This window comes from Pseudorca crassidens, chromosome 4 (assembly GCF_039906515.1).
Source record: "Pseudorca crassidens isolate mPseCra1 chromosome 4, mPseCra1.hap1, whole genome shotgun sequence".
Taxonomy (NCBI): Eukaryota; Metazoa; Chordata; class Mammalia; order Artiodactyla; family Delphinidae; genus Pseudorca; species Pseudorca crassidens.
The window spans coordinates 150,464,623-150,484,055 of NC_090299.1; the positions used below are offsets into that span (position 1 = coordinate 150,464,623).

A 19,433-nucleotide genomic window follows, 5' to 3' on the forward strand; every position below is an offset into this window, starting at 1 on the left:
TATCACTAGTTCTATTTTAGCCATACTGATAGACGTGTGATGATGTCTTATATTCATATTAATTTGTGCTTACCTAATGGCTAATTAAACAAATACCTTTTCATATGATTATTTGCCATCTGATATCATTTGCAGTAAAATATCCTCTCATGTCTTTTGCCCATTTTCTAATTGGACTAGTTGCGTTTTTTTAACTGTCGAGTTTTGATAGTTCTTTATTCTATAAACTAAACTTTGGTTGCATGTCTGGTTTATAAATATTTTCTCCCACTCTGCAGCCTGTCTTTTGATCTACATCATAGAGTCTTTTCCAGAGCAAATGATTTTAATTTTGCTACAGTCCAATTTATCAGTTTTTTCTTTTATGGATAGTGTTTTTAGTGTCTAGTTTAAGAATTACTTGCTGAGTCCTAAATACTGAACACATTTTCCTATATATTTTCTTAAAAGATTTATAGTTTTACCTTCTGCACTTAAGTTTACAATCCATTTTGAATTTTCAAAAGGTGTGATATGTAAGTCATCAGTAATTTTAAGACAGAAGGATAATATATAATTCCTCTTGCATGAGTGGAGGAGAAATTTCTATTTCACCCTCCATCCATGGGTGTGACCATATAAGTAGCAGGAGGTGTGAGGGGTGACACAAGTCAGTGTGATTACAAATTTTAGCGCTTCTCCATACAGTCACATATTTGCCTCTGCCTTGGACAACTTGTAGATCTCCAAATTCTAAGCCCTTGGTAGAACAGGAAAATAAAAGGATTCTCAGCTCCAGTATGTAATTGAGTCAGAGTTTTTGCTGGTTCTGTTTCATTTTTCCACATTTAGGTTAGGAGTGGATATGGGGAACAAAAAGAAATGAGGAAGCAAAGAAATTCTAAAATTCTGTTTTGGATGGAGATGTTTTCATATCTTGAGTTGCAAGTAGCTGTTACTTAATTCCTGTTCACAATAGCAGAATTGAAGTGGAAGGAACACATAGGAACTTAATGAGTGCAGTAAAGAAAAAGTCAGAAAAAAGGAGTAAACAGCAACAATGTGTAATACATTATAAGTATAAAATAATATGGAAAAATTAAAACAAATATGTTTATCACAATTGATATATGTGGGTGGAATTTCTGCATCAATCAAAAACTCTTGTACAAAACAAAATAGCTGTGTAAGAGTTACAAAAAACGTCTAAAAATATATTGGTAATAAAGTCAATGCATATGTAGAAAATAAAAATAAAATCACTGGTACTATATATTAGCTAAAGTATTATTTATGCTAAACCTATTGGCTGGAAAAAAATGTTTTCTGATGGTAACGAACATATGCAGATCAGGTAAGTGTCAAAACCTTTTAGGTACCTAATGTATAGAATAAAATTGCATCAAGCAAAATTTAAGAATCAAAGGATTTCCTGATAAAACTATAACAATAGTGAGAACTTTAAAGTATACTTATAAAATAATTTGACAGATAAACTGAATAAAACCTAAGAAAAAAAGATTTTAATAATTCAGTATGTTAGAAGTATGTATGTTGTATTTAGATTACAGACAGATGATGGCTGGATGGCTGTAGCATTAGTGCTGTCCTTTTACCATTTTTTTTACAACATGTATTTGACCACAATAAGATTGGTTTAAAAAAAATCTTACAATAGTAGGTGCTGAAAGTATCTGATAGAATTAAAATACCATTTTAAACATTCTAAAATACGTATCAAAGGAATCAGGCTATACTTTATAATGCTTATTTTCATAATGATAACTAATATCATAAAGGACATCCTTTTGACATGATAAATGTTTTTTCTTTAGCATTAAAACAAGATGAGGCTATAGTTTATCATCCCTCTCCACTACTATTTAAATTGTTTAGGATTTGAAAAACATACATATTACAAAACAGACAAATTTTACTATATATTTGAGATGATGTGATGGTTTACCTCTGAAACCCAAGAGATCAAAATCTAAAAGTATTGTAACTAAAATAAAAATAGGACTCAGCCACATAACTGTGAGTGTATATAAAACACTTAGCAGGAAAAAAAGAAATGAGACCTCCCAGCCCCATGTAATATCAGATGGTGAAAGCTCTACCAGAGATCTCCATCTCAATGCTAAGACCCAGCTCCACTCAAAGACCAGCAAGCGACAGTGCTGGACACCCTATGCCAAACAACTAGCAAGACAGGAACACAGCCTCACCCAATAGCAGAGAGGCTGCTTAAAATCATAATAATGTCACAGACACCCCAAAACACACCACTGGATGTGGTCCTGCCCACCAGAAAGACAAGATCCAGCCTCATCCTCCAGAACACAGGCACCACTCCCCTCCACGAGGAAGCCTACACAACCCACTGAACCAACCTTAGCCATTGGGGGCAGACACCAAAAACAACGGGAACTACGAACCTGCAAACTGCAAAAAGGAGACCCCAAACACTGTAAGATAAGCAAAATGAGAAGAAACAGAAACACACAGCAGATGAAGGTTCAAGGTAAAAACCCACCAGACCAAGAAAATGAAGAGGAAATAGGCAGTCTACCTGAAAAAGAGTTCAGAGTAATGATAGTAAAGATGATCCAAAATCTTGGAAATAGAATGGAGAAAATACAAGAAATGTTTAACAAGGACCTAGAAGAACTAAACAGTAAACAAACAATGATGAACAGCACAATAAATGAAATTAAAAATTTTCTAGAAGGAATCAATAGCAGAATAACTGAGGCAGAAGAACGCATAAGTGATTTGGAAGATAAAATAGTGGAAAAAACTACTAAAGAAAGAACAGAATAAAAAAAAATGACAAGAATTGAGGACAGTCTCATAGACGTCTGGGACAACACTAAATGCACCAACATTCAAATTATAGGGATCTCAGAGAAGAAGAGATAAAGAAAGGGACTGAGAAAATATTTGAAGAGATTATAGTAGAACACTTCCCTAATATGGGAAAGGAAATAGTCAATTAAGTCCAGAAAGCACAGAGAGTCCCATACAGGATAAATCCAAGGAGAAACACTCCAAGACACAAATAAATAAAACTATCAAAAATTAAATACAAAAAAATATATTAAAAGCAGAAAGGGAAAAACAACAAATAACATATAAGGGAAACACCATAAGGTTAACAGCAGATCTTACAGCAGAAACGCTGCAAGCCAGAAGGAAGTGGCAGGACGTCCTTAAAGTGATGAAAGGGAAAAACCTACAACCAAGATTACTCTATCCAGCAAGGATCTCATTCAGATTCGATGCAGAAATTAAAACCTTTAGAGACAAGCAAAAGCTAAGAGACTTCAGCACCACCAAACCAGCTCTAAAACAAATGCTAAAGGAACTTCTCGAGGGAGGAAACACAAAGGAAGGAAAAGACCTACAATAACAAACCCAAAACAATTAAGAAAATGGTAATAGGAGCATACATATCAATAATTATGTTAAATGTAAATAGATTAAATGCTCCAACCAAAAGACATAGACTGGCTGAGTGGATACAAAAACAAGACCTGTATATATGCTGTTTACAAGAGACCCACTTCAGACCTAGGGACACATACTGACTGAAAGTGAGGGTATGGAAAAATATATTCCATGCAAATGGAAATCAAAAGAAAGCTGGAGTAGCAATTCTCAAATCAGACAAAATAGACTTTAAAATAAAGACTATTAAAAGAGACAAAGAAGGACACTACATAATGATGAAGGGATCAATCCAAGAAGATGATAGAACAATTGAATGCAATCCCTAACAAACTACCACTGGCATCTTTCACAGAACCAGAACAAAAAATTTCACAATTTGTATGGAAACACAAAAGACCCCGAATAGCCAAAGCAATCTTGAGAAAGAAAAACGGAGCTGGACGATTCAGGCTCCCTGACTTCAGACTATACTACAAAGCTACAGTAATCAAGACAGTATGGTCCTGGTATAAAAACAGAAATATAGATTAATGGAACAGGATAGAAAGCCCAGAGATAAACCCACACACATATGGTCACCTTATTTTTGATAAAAGAATAAAGAATATATAATGGAGAAAAGACAGCCTCTTCAATAAGTGGTGCTGGGAAAACTGGACAGCTATATGTAAAATATTAAAATTAGAACACTCCCTAACACCATACACAAAAATAAACTGTAAATGGATTAAAGACCTAAATGTAAGGCCAGACACTATCAAACTCTTAGAGGAAAACATAGGCAGAACACTCTATGACATAAATCACAGCAAGGTCCTTTTTGACCCACCTCCTAGAGAAATGGGAATAAAAACAAACATAAACAAACTGGACCTAATGAAACTTAAAAGCTTTTGCACAGCAAAGGAAACCATAAACAAGATAAAAAATAACCCTCAGAATGGAGAAAATATTTGCAAATGAAGCAACTGACAAAGGCTTAATCTCCAAAGTTTATAAGCAGCTCATGCAGCTCAATATCAAAAAAACAAACAACCCAATCCAAAAATGGGCAGAAGACCTAAATAGACATTTCTCCAAGGAAGATATACATATTGTCAACAGACACATGAAAGGATGCTCACATCACTAATCATTATAGAAATGCAAAGCAAAACTACAATGAGGTATCACCTCACACCAGTCAAAATGGCAATCATCAAAAAATCTACAGACAATAAATGCTGCAGAGGGTGTGGAGAAAAGGGAACCCTCTTGCACTGTTGGTGAGAATGTAAATTGATACAGCCACCATGGAGAACAGTTTGGAGGTTACTTAAAAAAATAACTACCATACAACCCAGCAATCCTACTACTGGGCATATGCCCTGAGAAAACCATAATTCAAAAAGAGACATGTACCACAGTGTTCACTGCAGCACTGTTTACCATAGCCAGGACATGGAAGCAACCTAAGTGTCCATTGACAGATGAATGTATAAAGAAGATGTGGCACATATATAAAATGGTATATTACTCAGTCTAAAGAAACAAAATTGAGTTATTTGTACTGAGGTGGATGGACCTAGTGTCTGTCATACTGAGTGAAGTAAGTCAGGAAGAGAAAAACAAATACTGTATGCTAACACATATATATGGAATCTAAAAAAAAAAAAAAAAAAGGGTTCTGAAGAACTTAGAGGCAGGACAGGAATAAAGATGCAGATGTAGAGAATGGACTTGAGGACACGGGGAGGGGGAAGGGTAAGCTGGGACGAAGTGAGAGAGTGGCATGGACTTATATATACTACCAAAATTAAATTAGATAGCTAGTGGGAAGCAGCCGCATAGCACGGAGATCAACTCGGTGCTTTGTGACCACCTGGGGGGGCGGATAGGAGGGTGGGAGGGAGACACAAGGGGGAGGAGATATGGGGGTATGAAACATGTATATGTATTAGGTGCTTCACTTTGTTACAAAGCAGAAACTAACGCACTATTGTAAAGCAATTAAACTCCAATAAAGATGTTAAAAAAAAATAGCATCTACTTAAGGTAGATTTGTGGAAACTGAACCCTCATATACTGGTTACTTTTGGGAACTGGGATTCCTACAAACATTAGTTTAGTAACCTAGCATCACCTATCCAATTTTAAATTCATGTATTTTTTAATGTAGCAGTTATTTGATTCAGCTAATCTAAAAAATGAAAGCAACAGTATGTAAGTACAAGGATGGTCTTTGTGCACAATTGCATATAATAGTGTAAAACTGTGACTCCAGAATCATCAATATTAAAATTGATGAATAAATTATCATAAAGTCATAATGTGAAATATTAATATAGTAAATATAATGAGCTAATTTACATATATTGTCCTAAAATATGTCTAAGATATCTGACGTGAAAGAAATCCAAAGAAATATTTAGAGAATAAGTTCATATTAGGAAACAAAATTGTGCATACATATTGTATAAGGATAGAAGTAAAACTTAGACTACATTGGAAAGTTAAAACTGTTCATATCAGAAATCTGTGGTGAGGGAACAATATTTTACATGCTTCTCTATATTATGTATTTAAAAAATAAATATGTGGTACATTAGGAAATCAATAATATGGAAGAAATTAAAAAGATAAATTATAGTTAACATGAATGAGTAATTTATATTTTTCAGCATTTTTTAATGACTTTTCTATATATGTGATCTCTTTTTTTTTGTTTCACTCAAAAATCTTTGGAGGTAATTTTTATTAGTATGCTAATTTGATTGTTGAAGAAACAGACTCAGAAACCTTAGGAAGTTTCCAGGTACACGTGGTACACCTGGCTGTACTTGTTGAACGTGGACCTCCAGCCCTGACTGGTCTGGTTTCATGTGGTCCATGGACTTGGATAAGACAGGGATAGATTTAGACTGTGGCTCTATGAGTGAAATCAGTAGGTTTATACTAGGGGATAAAAAACACAAAACTAGGACACTGTGGGATATTCTGAAAATTATCAAAGGCATTGTCTAAAAGAGCATGATTTTCTTCTGTTTAGAGTTAGCAAATTTATATGTATGCCAAGATTTTGTTTTACACGTATGAAAAATTAAAACAAACATCCTATTCAACTTAACAATGAAAAATGATGAAAATTAAATAATAACTTGTTTTAAAAGAAATAGTCATGTATATTCTCTTTGTTTAATAAGCATCATGATCAGTATGATTCTTAAATAATTTTTAAGGCTACAGTGTTATTTGTAATTTTGTAACTTAAGGATTTCTTTTGACATTTGTCATGGTTAAACCATATATAACATAATGCTTGTTCAAAACAAAGTTTACTGCTGCTTTATTCGAGTGTCTTTTCAAATGAAGTATCTGCACATTTTTAATAAATTAATATTATGTCTTACTTTTACATGACTATCTCCAACTACAGGTAGATTGCATTTACAGTTTCTATCCAGAAGCTCATCCTGCATTTAGGAAATTATATTTATAATCCTCAGTATGTTAGCATATATAAAAATTGTTCTAAGATCAATTAGGTAGTTTCTTAAGAAATTACTTCATGTTGATAAAACTGGAGTTCAACTTATAGTAAAAATATGTATACATGGAATTATAGACTAGCCAAGTTTTTATATAAATTAGTTTTCAAAAAAAGCCCTGAACAAAATTATTTAATATTTGTAGTTTTCATCATCTCTATTGAAAAGATTTTCATCCACTGTTGCACTAACAGTGTTATCATGAATCCATTTTTTCATCTGCAAAGGCATTTTTTATTTTAAAGTACCATCACACATTACTTTATTATAATGTTCACTTTTCAAATGAAGAAACAGGAACTGAAAGAGTTGGACTAAGCCTCTCAAAATCACATAGCTGGTTAGTTCCAGGTTGTGATCTAAAATCTGTCTCCTGAGTAATCCTGTTTGATGCAAGCTGCTTTATATTTTAGAGTTTTACCATATTCTTCAAATTCTTTAATTTCTTACACAAATGACAGAAGAAGATAAGGCTAGCTGGAGTAATAGCTGTAAGAAAAATTCTGAAATTTTCCAAATTCCAAAATCATATATATTTTTGCCACACATTTTAATTATATTGAATGACATACATTTTCCTTATCTTTTTAAGCTCTAACTAGTGCAATTGTTTTTTACTTCCCAGTCACAAAAAAAATGTTTTTTTGCAGGGTATACATACACTTACTAGTTCTGTGACTAAGGGGGTGCAAATGTGATTGAGGAAAAGCTTAGAAGATACACCTGATCTGTTTAGAATTTTTCTGGATAAATTGTATTTAGATAGGGTTTATATTTGCATCTTTAACATTAAGCAGGTTGGCAAAATGTTGTCTTGCTTTCATTTCCTTTTCTCTAGTTTTGGCAGATATTGCTGATCGACTATAGTTTTCACTCTATTGAACTCATACATGGATTTAGGCTACCTGTAGTTTAGATCTCCAAGAAGTGCAATCAATGGGTATTGACTAGCGAAATTAATATACATTTGCCATTTCTCCGATGAAGCTTCGGTCATTCTATTTGTAAAAGGCAAAGAAAATTATTTCTGGGAAGTGAAGTGTGTGGGTTTAGACACCTAACATTTTCCTTCTGACTTGGGTCTAGCAGTGGGTTGGGAACTTGCCATACATTGTTTCCTTTAATCCATGTAATCCTATAAATGGTTTCAAATTTTTTAAATGGGGAAAGTGAGACTCACAGAAACTGGATATTTTACTCCTTAGAGCATAAAGTAAGTGTTAGAAATGCATTCAAATTTTCAGGTTGGGTGGGCTTACTATAATATATCCACTATACAGTCCCTGCCTCAAATAATTAATTTGAGATCTCTGGACAAATTATTTAAATTATGTATATATTAAATCAAATAAAATAAAGTCTAAGGAAAAGAAAGCATCCATCATGACAGCATTAAATTAATTTTTTCATTAATTCCTCTTTTATTTTTTTCATAGATTTAGAAACACAGCATCCTATGTATTATTATTTTGAATACTTTAGTTATCTTTTGTGTTTCAGAGAGCATTTTTGAAAACGGTGGCTTTTGAGACTTTGAAATTGGGGATTAAAAGGGCCACTAATTTTAAGGATTAGTATAATAGATCTAAGTTAATTAAACTAGGATGAACTGCTGTCCCTTTCAAAATGGCTTAAACTGTTGTGATTTATTACAATACTGTAGGAAAATAGGAAGATCTAATAATAAAAAAAATCAGAAAAGTTTATGACCATAAGTGTGTTGCTGTTAATTTATATTTTGCCTCTAACATTTGTTGCATCCTCTACACTTTTATGAAGGCTGCAATAATGTGATCAGAGAGTTTTGTAATATTGACAAGAGGCAGTGTGAAAGTCATGAATATAAAAAGATTGCTTTGGGATAAAGTTAAAGGGAAATTGATGGCTTTAATAATGTCAGAGACAAAAGGCAATGGACAAGCTCAGTAGCATTTAAAATATTTATTAAACCCAGTCTGTAATTTTTCATAGGAAAGTTGCTTTAATGACAAAGGAAGTCATAATACAAACAGAATAATCCACATGCCACTGTGAGTCAGCACTACTTCAGAGACATTTATATTCTTACCCTCAAGCTTTCTTACAACCTTTTCTAACAGTGCAGCTGTGTGAATAATTTGTGGAAGAGTACTGATAGAATCCTTCAAAAGAATACAAGATAATGGCATCAAGAAAAGGAAAAAAATATCCAGCGTTTATTTGTTTACATCCCTGTGACCTGACAATTCACCTTAAATTCACTTTTGTTTTCAGTTAGAATGCAGTTGCTGTATTGGGTCAGTGATCTCTGCCTAACTCTAAAATCAGACTTCAAAGTACCTGGGATGTGCGATACTTTCCGATGTGCTATAGTGCAGCAACTTCTAAGGAAAGATCACAGAATGGAAGTTGAAGGATGAAAAAAGGCAGAGTTCAGTATTATAAGATATATATTTTTTCCATTAGATCCTTTCTATCATTAGATTAGAAAGATTTTTAGATTAAAAGGATTCTCTTAGATCTTTCCTAATACTGAGAAAAACACTGATTTATTCTAATTCAATAAAGTTATTATGGACTTTTGAGAAATACATCCATCGACCTTTATTACCCAGTTTTACACCCATTATTATTATTAAATACTTCATGGTTTTGAGCTGATAAATGTTTATAACTGATTCTATGTAGACTCAGAGTTTCCAGGAATATAATTAAACTAGTTCTTTAACTTATTTAAAAAAAATTTTAATTTAATATTTTTTTAGTATCAGAACCCCATTTCCATTTCTATAACTGGTTAAAATATTAGCTTTATGTATGTATTCTTGGAGTAACTAGTCCTTCATATGTAGCATCCAATTATTTATACTTTATGCTCTAATAATTATTAAATAAAATGTTATCTATATTAGTTTAATTTAGTCTCATGGTGATACTGTTATTTTAACTGGGTGATAGAAAGAAATAATTCAGTTTCCTTGAGAAGTTACATCTATTTGAAATGAATTATTAATACCTCTCCAAAAATACTATGAATGCACTGATGATTTATTTGACTTTTACATTTTAAAATACAATTTTTCAAGGATCTCAAATACACCTTATCTATTAATATATGAAGCCTAATTCAGAATTTAGATTTAGATTTCAAGTAGTCACATTCCACTAGACACTTCTCTGTGTCTAGTGGACACATTCCACTAGACACTTCTCCACTTAGTTTGTGATCTACCAGATAAGACAATTTAGGCCAATTATTTCCTATGTTCCATTAGGCTAATTTCCAAACCTGGTCTCAGCATTCATTCAACATGTTAATATGTAAAACTGTACATGTGAGAGATGGAGAGAAAATGACACCTAGAACAACGTGCTACACTCAGAAGTTGCTCAGTTAATATTTGTAAATTATTATCTTAAGACTCAAAATAAACAAGTCAGATTTTGTACTTTTCTTAAATTTTATTCATGAACAAAATTCATATATTTGGATCTTCTTGTATACCTTCCATTTTAAATGTCAAAAACTTATTTGGTTATAGTTATAGAATAAAACTGAACAATATATAATCTCAACCGTTTAACATGTTCGTATACATATACATATACTATATTATTAAATATTGATATTATTTGACTTTATCTGATGATATCAAATAAAGCCAACCATTTAAATTGCTGAGATATTTTTGTGAAACATCCAATATCATCAGGAAATTTTCAGTGAGTAGACACCTTTAAATACTACCTTTTGTTTAAAATACGGGGAACTTTAAGGATTTTCATGGTAGTGCATGAAATTGGATTCTCAGTACAGTGTGGGAAAACCTTTGGTGGCCCCTAAATTTCGTTTTCCATGCACTGCCCAAATAAAGGAAAGATAAGTTCATAGAGTGCACTTCCTAACTAAAAGCGATTGTAGCAAACGACTTGAAATGTTCTCTGGGGGAGTACTGACTTTTTAATTCAGCTGCCATCAATCCTCATTTATATTTCATAATATGTATCCCAGGAAAATAAACTACTTTTAAATGTGTAGCTTGTCGCTGAGGTTAAATAGTTGTTATGCCAATCACTTATCCTTCAAGTTTATAGGTGATATTTTTCAGACCATCATTTGATACCAGTGCACTAAATGAGAACCATATTATATGAGAGTATTATTATTTTTCCAAAGTACATATTACCTATTTGAGTATAAAACCTCTACATGACAAAAAAATTATTGTTGACTGTTTCCCTTTCAGTTCATGCACACATATATCAATAAAGTAAAAACAGGAATGCAGGGGGAAATTGAACATCTGATTTGAAAAGTTGTCCATTAGGGAGTATCAGAGACAGTATAGATGACCCATATAATATCTATGTATTCTAACATGAATCATGAAGTGTCTGTCGTTATCATTGAGTTGATTAATGTGCTTCCTCTCAATCTAATTTTCAAATATGTTTAGGTTGTCTCAAGTTTTTGCTATTCCAAAGAATGTTGCAAGAAGCATTGAGCCTTGGTTTTGACAAGATACACTTTCTCGTATTAAATATTTATTGAGAGTACTTATCCATTTTGGCTTTCTATATAAGTCTTTTTAAAAGGCTTATTTCCTAACTCCCTTGTTGTTAAGCCATTAGGGATTCGATCTGAGCTTTGATAGTCTCTTTACTGCAGATCTTAGAGTAATGTGGGTTTGCTGGGGAGTATATTAAAATATCTCCTTAAAACATTATTTGTTTGAACGTCCAATAAAATGCTACAAAAACTACTCAGTGTTAGGTATATTAAGAGCCTAAATATATGCTCTATGTCATCAGTAAAGCAGATACAGAAATACTATGAGAGTTAGTTTTGAAATTTTCTTTTTTTTTTTTTTTTTTGCGGTACACGGGCCTCTCTCACTGTTGTGGCCTCTCCAGTTGCGGAGCACAGGCTCCAGACACACAGGCTCAGCGGCCATGGCTCATGGGCCTAGCCGCTCCGTGGCATGTGGGATCTTCCCGGCCCGGGGCACGAACCCATGTCCCCTGCATCGGCAGGTAGACTCTCAACCACTGCGCTACCAGGGAAGCCCAGCATGTGTGTTTTTTAAAGAAAGTTTTTTACCCAATCAAAATATAATTATCAAATCAGTAAGCATAACATTGATAGAATCTCATTATCTAGTTTACAGTCCATATTGACTTGTTGACAACCTTCCCAATAATAGCTTTATAACTAATTTTTCCTTGTCCAGAATCCATTCTGGATTCCACATTGCATTCAGTTAATATTCCTGTTTAGTATCTTTTAAGCTAGAAACTTCCTTCAGCCTTTCTTTGTCTTTCTTTTTTATCAAGGTAAAATTTACATAACATTGAACAATTTTAAAGTGTACAGTTCTGTAGTTTATAGGACATTTAAAATGTTATGCAACCATCTCACTATCTATTCCCCAAATATTTTCATGAACCCCAGAATACACCTCATAGCCATCAAGCAGTCATTTCACATTTCTCCTTCCCCTCAGCCCCTGAGAACCACTAATCCGCTTTTTATCCTGGTGGATTTACCCATTCTGGATGTTTCATGTAAATGGGCTTATACAATATGTCGCCTTATGTGTCACACTTCTTTCACTTAGGGTAATATCTGAGCATATTATATTGTAGCATATATCAGTACTTCTTTCTTTTTATTGCCAAATAATATTTTATCGTAAGGATAAACCACATTTTATTTTTCTGTTTATCAGTTGATAGTTGTTTTTGTAATGTCCACCTTTTGGTTATCATTAAACATTCAGATACATGTTTGTTATGGAAAACCTGTTTCAATTATGTATACAAACCTAGGCTTGGAATTGCTTGATCACATGGTGATTCCATGTGTAACAGTTTGAGGAACCACCAGTGTCTTCCACAGTGGCTACATCATTTTATAGTCCTACCACAGATGTGCAAGAATTCCAATTTCTGCCTTTTGTTTTGTTGTTTAATAGCATCCTAGTGGATATGAGTGGTATCACATTGTGATTTTAATTTGCCTTTCCAGTGATGACTAGTGAATTTTGATATCTTTTCATGTGCTTATTGGCTATTTGCATGCCTTCTTTATGGAGACATGTCTATTCAAGTCCTTAGCCCACATTTGAATTGGATTGTATGGGGGATTTTAACCTTTTTTTTTTCCCTGTGTGAAAACATTTAAGTTCTATTCTCCTAGCAAGTTTCAGTTATACCCTACAGTGTTATAAACTATAGTCACCATGTTATTCGTTAAATCCTCAGACCTTATTCATCCTATAACTGACAATTTGTACCTTTTTCCCAACCTCTCCTTATTCCCTTCACCTCCCTGCCCCTTGCAACCACTTTTCTACCCTCTGCTTCTATGAGGTCAACTTTTTTTTTTTTAATTCCCCATATAAGTTATACCATGGAGTATTTTTTTGGTGTTGTCTGGCTGACTTCACTTAGGATAATGCCCTCCAGGTTTATCCATGTTGTTGCAAATGACAAGGTTTCCTTTTTTTTAAGGCTAAGTAATATTCATATATATATATATATATAAAAAATAGTTTCTTTTCTCTTATCAACTGAAGGAAACTTATGTAGGTTATTTCCATATTTTGGCTACTGTGAATAATGTTACTATAAACATAAGGAAGATGTTCATACATATAGCTATCTCTTTGAGATAATAATTTTGTTTCCTTTGGATATATACCCTGAAGTGGGATCACTGGATCATAAGGTATATATATGTATTTATGTATGTGTGTGTATATATATATGTGTGTGTATATATATATACGAATATGAATCATATATATAATTCATATTATATGAATATAATTATACATATATGAATTATATAAATAATTCATATTATATCAATATATATAATTCATAGTATATTCATATGTATACTATGAATTATATATATATATAATTTTTTTGCCACAGGAAGTCCTGACAAGTCAAATTTGGAACATACTTATTTTTAATACCCATCAGATTTTCTTTCTTATGGCTAAATTCAGTGGCTGTTACAGACCACAGTCAGCCAGACTGGTTAAGGGCAAACTGAAATGTAGAGAGCATCGGCCCAGGAGTCAGACCTCCCTTGATTTTAACCTCAACTCTGGACTCTAATAAGCTTTGTGACTTGGGGATGCCATTAACCTCTCTGTGACTCATCTTCAAATCAACATGACTACAAAGCATTCAGCACATTCCATAACATCTATGAATATATTATAGTTTTCATTCTAAAGGTACTGCTACTGACATATCACCAGAGTAACTGATGCATATTCCAGAAGAGACATAAATCAAATCTCAGTTTTCCTGGTGAGAATATTGAGGCTAAAGTTCAGAAGGAATCCATATTAGTTAAGGCTTACTTAAGCAGAAAGGGGAAATTCATTGACTTGGAAATAGATCTATTTTTAATTTATTGAGGAACCTCCATACTGTTCTCCATAGTGGCTGCACCTGTTTACATTCCTACCAACAGTGTACAAGGGTTCCTTTTTTTCCACATCCTCACCAGCATTTGTTATCTCTAATCTTTTTGATAAGACACATCCTAACAGATATAAAGTGATAACTCATTGTGGTTTTGATTTGCATTTCCCTGATGATCAGTGGCGTGGAGCATCTTGTCAGGAACCTGTTCGCTATTGTATATCTTTGGGAAAATGTCTATTTTGGTCCTTTGTCCATTTTTAAATTCTTTTTCTATTAAGATGTGTGACTTTTTGGTACATTTTGGATATTAACTCCTTATCAGATAGTGGTTTACAGATATTTTCTCCCATTCTGTAAGTTGCCTTTTCACTTTTTGTTGGTGTCCTTTGCTGTGCAGAAGGGGGCTATTTGTCTTTTGTTGCTGAGTTGTAAGAGTTCGTTGTACGTTCTGGATACCAGGCTCATATCAGATATCATCTGCAATTTTTTCCTGTTTTGTCAGTTGTATTTACACTATTTCCTGGCATCCTTGTCAAAAATCAATTGACCATAGATGTATGAGTTTATCTCTGTGCTCCTTATTCTAATCGCATAGAAGTATATTTTTATCTTATTGCCAGTACCACATTGTTTTGATTACTATACCTTTGTAATATGATTGGGAATCAGGAGATATGAGAACTCCAGTTTCATTCTTCATTTTCAGGATTGTTTCGGCTCTTTGGAGCCCCTTGTAATTCCATATGACTCTGAGGATTAGCTCTTCGATTTCTGCAAAAAAAATGCAGTTAGGAATTTTGATAGTGATTACATTGTATCTATAAATCAATGTTGCAATATTGTGTGTCATTTTACCAAATCTTATTATCTCACCAATTAATTATTCAGTTCATAAACACATGGTGTCTTTCTGTTGATTTAGGTTTTATTTAAATTCTTTCAACATGTTTTGTAGTGTTCAAAGTAAAAGTCTCTCACCTTCTTGGTGAAATTATTCCTAAATATTTTATTTTTGGATGTATTGTAAGTGGAATTGTTATCTTAATTTCTAAAAGATGCTATAGTAAGGAAAAGTTTTTTCTTCTCTCCCATTTATATATTTGTTCATTTATTTATGTTACTGAATTCATCGAGTCTTGTTTGATTCTTTATACTCCTTTATAATTGATAATTATCTCAATGCTCAAATTATTTCAGATTTGGTGAATGAGAGCCTTTTTAAACTGGTTTTGTAGTTTTTGATATGTTTCTGTCATTCCTTAAGGACTTCTTTAGTTATTGAATCAAGATATCCCAGGCTCAGCTTATATTTTCCCTGGTGCAGTCTCAGAATAGCTTTTATCTAGGGGACACTGGTACGTTTTAGTGGATGCTATTATTTGCAAACTAAGACCTGTAGAAATATCATTCATTAAATTATCATCATTAAAATAATATAATTGTAATTTTCTCGTATTGCAATTTTTCTTTGTTTTGGAAAATCAAATGGCAAATACAGATCACTCATTCACTTTCTTTTCCATTTCTTCTTTTAGTCCCTCCTGTAATCCGGGTGTATCCAGAGAGTCAGGCCAGAGAACCTGGGGTAACTGCAAGTCTCAGGTGCCATGCTGAGGGCATACCAAATCCTCAGCTTGGATGGCTGAAGAATGGAATTGATATTACACCAAAGCTGTCCAAGCAACTCACACTTCAAGGTGCTTTTTACTTGCATTTTTCCTCTTAAATGACAATGTAAAAATTTTATTCTAAAATTTATAACACATTTTACATTATTATGAGAAAGAGCAAAGAAGTCTTGGTGGCAAAAGAATATCATAAATATGAAAAAAGATATGGTTGTACCTAAGACATAATATTTGAAATAGCGTCCTTTAATATTTTTAATGTTTTAAATAATAGTCTTGTCATAATGATTAGCTATGTCATTATTTCTGTCATAAGTAAAATATTAAATTTTTTCTTTTAAAATCTTATCCTCTGAATTATAGCAGATATGGGGAACAGAATAATTGGATCTCTTCATTGAATACATTTCTGAAGAGACAATTTTAAATGCTTAAATCATATATTAAAATATATATTACAGAGAGTGTCAAAAATAAGAAATTCTTTAGGAAATGTTTTGCATCATGAAATGAAAAGAGAAAAAATTCAAAATGCTACTAAGTATGTTCCACATTTGTGTAGTTTTACAGTTATGAAGTTCTTACGTTCTAATATATAAAATATTCTATATGTTCTAATAGTCTAATGTGCAGACATTAATCAATTATTTTACAGATTATAATAATCACAAATGAGTGGTATGTGAAAAGCAAACCAGGCAATCTTTCTAATGTCAAATAATCTAAATAATGCAAAAGCAGTTTCATATATGTTGATTATACTAGTAAGCAAAAAAATGTAAAAATCTTATTTCCATTGTCAGGAGTGGCCCAGGGACAGTCATTTTACTGGAGTATCTGTTGCATGGCATTACATTCCTTGTTCTATGCTTTTAAATTAATTCAGTTCATACTTTAGAAATGAATATATTTTCATTTTTAAAATTATTTCTGTAAGAATAGACTGCTCTTATTATTCAACTTAGAGAGTGAATACACTTTATCAGTATACATCTTAAAATGAATCTTTTAAATCATTTACTTATTTTTGCAAATGAAAAATGACATGTGAAAGTATTTTTGACCTTTCAAAGCTGAATCCTAGCAATCTCTATGTTAATATAAGTAGGTCCAACAAATTTACATGTTTATGTCTGTTGATTGCATCATGGTGTCTATAATCTAAGATGAGGATTGATCTGATAAACTGAAGTTAAATTGAATGAAAGTCTAATTAGCTTCTGATTTTGTCATCTCTTACCTATTTGACAGCAACAAACCATATTATATGAACTTATTTTGTTTTTGTTTTAGAAATATACAGGAAGGCAAATTTGGGGAGTTGGTTACACCCTAGACTCAATATTTGAAAGATTGGGGCATTTGTAAAATAGCTATTATCATTTTTTAAAATAAGAGAAAATAAGTTAATTTTTGAGAGACTATGACAAGTAATAAAATGTAAGTAGGAAGCAGAACCTAAGAGATAAATCTGGGTGCACAGGAGTGTGAAATTCCATGTGGCTTTGTATATGATCACATATTACCAAATTACATAGTTATTTAATTATCCATTTATTCATCAGATGCTTATTTAGCATTGGTATATGAGGTTCAGGTCTAGGCACTAACTGATAACTATGGCAATAGATGGGATGATATGGTTATGAGAAGTAAAATTCAACAAAGCAGAAATATTTTGGCGGGCAAATCAAGATAAATATCCGAAGGGACTAATAATTAGCAAAGAGGCAGGAGAACAAGGTGATTACAGAATGAAAGAAAAGAAAGCCAGAGATGGGAACAAGTTCAACAGTGCTGGGGGCATAGAAAGGTCAAGGAAGATCATTAAAATATATTCATGGGTTAGTGATTAGTTTGTCCTTGTGACATTTAGAAAATCAGTCCTCAGTGGGCTTAGAAATGAAAAGGAGGGAAGAAGTATAAAAACCTCTTTCCAAATTTTGAAAGAGTAAAAAGTAACAGTAGTAGCTGCTGGTGGGAAGGTTTAGGACTGATGAAGATATTTCTTACTTCTTGGACAATTTGTTGGTTTAAAAGGATATTGGTAAAGAGAAAGATGTATGAATAATGTAACAGGGGAAGGAGGGACAAATACAAAACAAAAAAGGAGGGGAGGTTGGCCTTGGAAAGAAACAGAAAACTTCCTTTGAGAATTAAATAAAAATGAAGATGTAAATGGAAACAGGAGGTTTGGGGATTAATTTCTTTCTTTTCCAGCTTTTATTGAAATTCAGTTGGCATATAAAATTGTGTAAGCTTAAGGTATACAAGGCAATGATATTTTACACATATGTTGTGAAATGATTTGGGTTTACTTTTTAATCACTTCTATATGTATTTCATGATATAAAGAACAAGACAACTTGCTTAGAGTGAGAAGTTATTATTATGCCAGGAAACATCAAACAAAGACTAAAGATCTGAAATAAAAGTGGAGTAGGGTATGAAATGCAACTAACTTTAAAGGTCAGGTAACATCCTGTTACTTGAAAATTGGAGATCGTGAATTTGAAAATTTGTAAATTTGCTTATGTAATAGTCTAGTACTTTAATCAAAAATTTAAGTGCAGGGAATGTTTTCTAGTTCTGAAAGCAGATGTGTCAGGATGATAAATGGACCCGGAAATTGGTAGTTCTGGTCATAGAGTAGAAAACATCTAGATATGCTAGATTATGTAGGAAAGGAGGGAAAGATAGTGGGACACATAGTTTAGAAGAACATATAAGAATATTGAGAAGAGAGAATTTGAAGAGGGAATAAATTGAAGTTTCAAAAAAGTTCTAGAGAATTTACCTTAAATATGTGGTCTTTGGAGAGGGCCATGTTTCACATAAAACAAGAAGCTGGTCTGGGCTTAAATACATTGTTTTCTTCTCATCTTTTAGAGCAGGGGTCTGCAAATGAAGGACCACAGACCAAATCTGGAAAGCTGCCTATTTTTGTAAATAAAGCAATTGTTTTGCTTGTTTTTAGAACAGCCACATTCATTTAAAAAAATAGTGTCTGTGGCTGCTGTCATGCTGCTATGGCAGAGGTGAGAAGTTGGCACAGAAATTGTGTAGCCCACAAAGCCAACTGGCCTTTTCCAGCGGCCCTGCCAATAAAAACCTGCCAACTGTGATTCTCAACAAAGGATGGGGGGAGTGGAGGAGTGCAGTGATATCTGTAAATGAAGAAAGAGGTTCCAGTGATTTCAGTGACAAGCCTTCCCCAAACACTCACTGCCTCTCCATATCCTCCTAGGGATGACATTTAAGCGCTTTTCCCCTTGGTTTTCTACCTTCCTCCCCCAAACAGCGGCTCTGATTATTTAGTCTCCTCTCTGTCACAGAGTCATGCCCCTTTCTACTGCGCATAGTTCTTGGTGTCCTTGTGATTGGATAACATGGAACACACCACAAACATGCACACAGA

At 33.0% G+C, this 19,433-nt stretch overlaps 1 protein-coding gene across 4 annotated transcripts in view; it reads left to right on the top strand.

Moving 5' to 3' along the window:
• Window positions 1–19,433, top strand: part of FSTL5 (follistatin like 5) — a 676,350-nt gene that overhangs the window by 531,715 nt on the left and 125,202 nt on the right. For all 4 annotated transcript variants that reach the window (XM_067737033.1, XM_067737032.1, XM_067737031.1 and 1 more), the window contains exon 9: window positions 15,923–16,084. In XM_067737033.1, coding sequence (XP_067593134.1) covers window positions 15,923–16,084 — 162 coding nt within the window. The remainder of the gene's footprint in view (window positions 1–15,922; window positions 16,085–19,433) is intronic.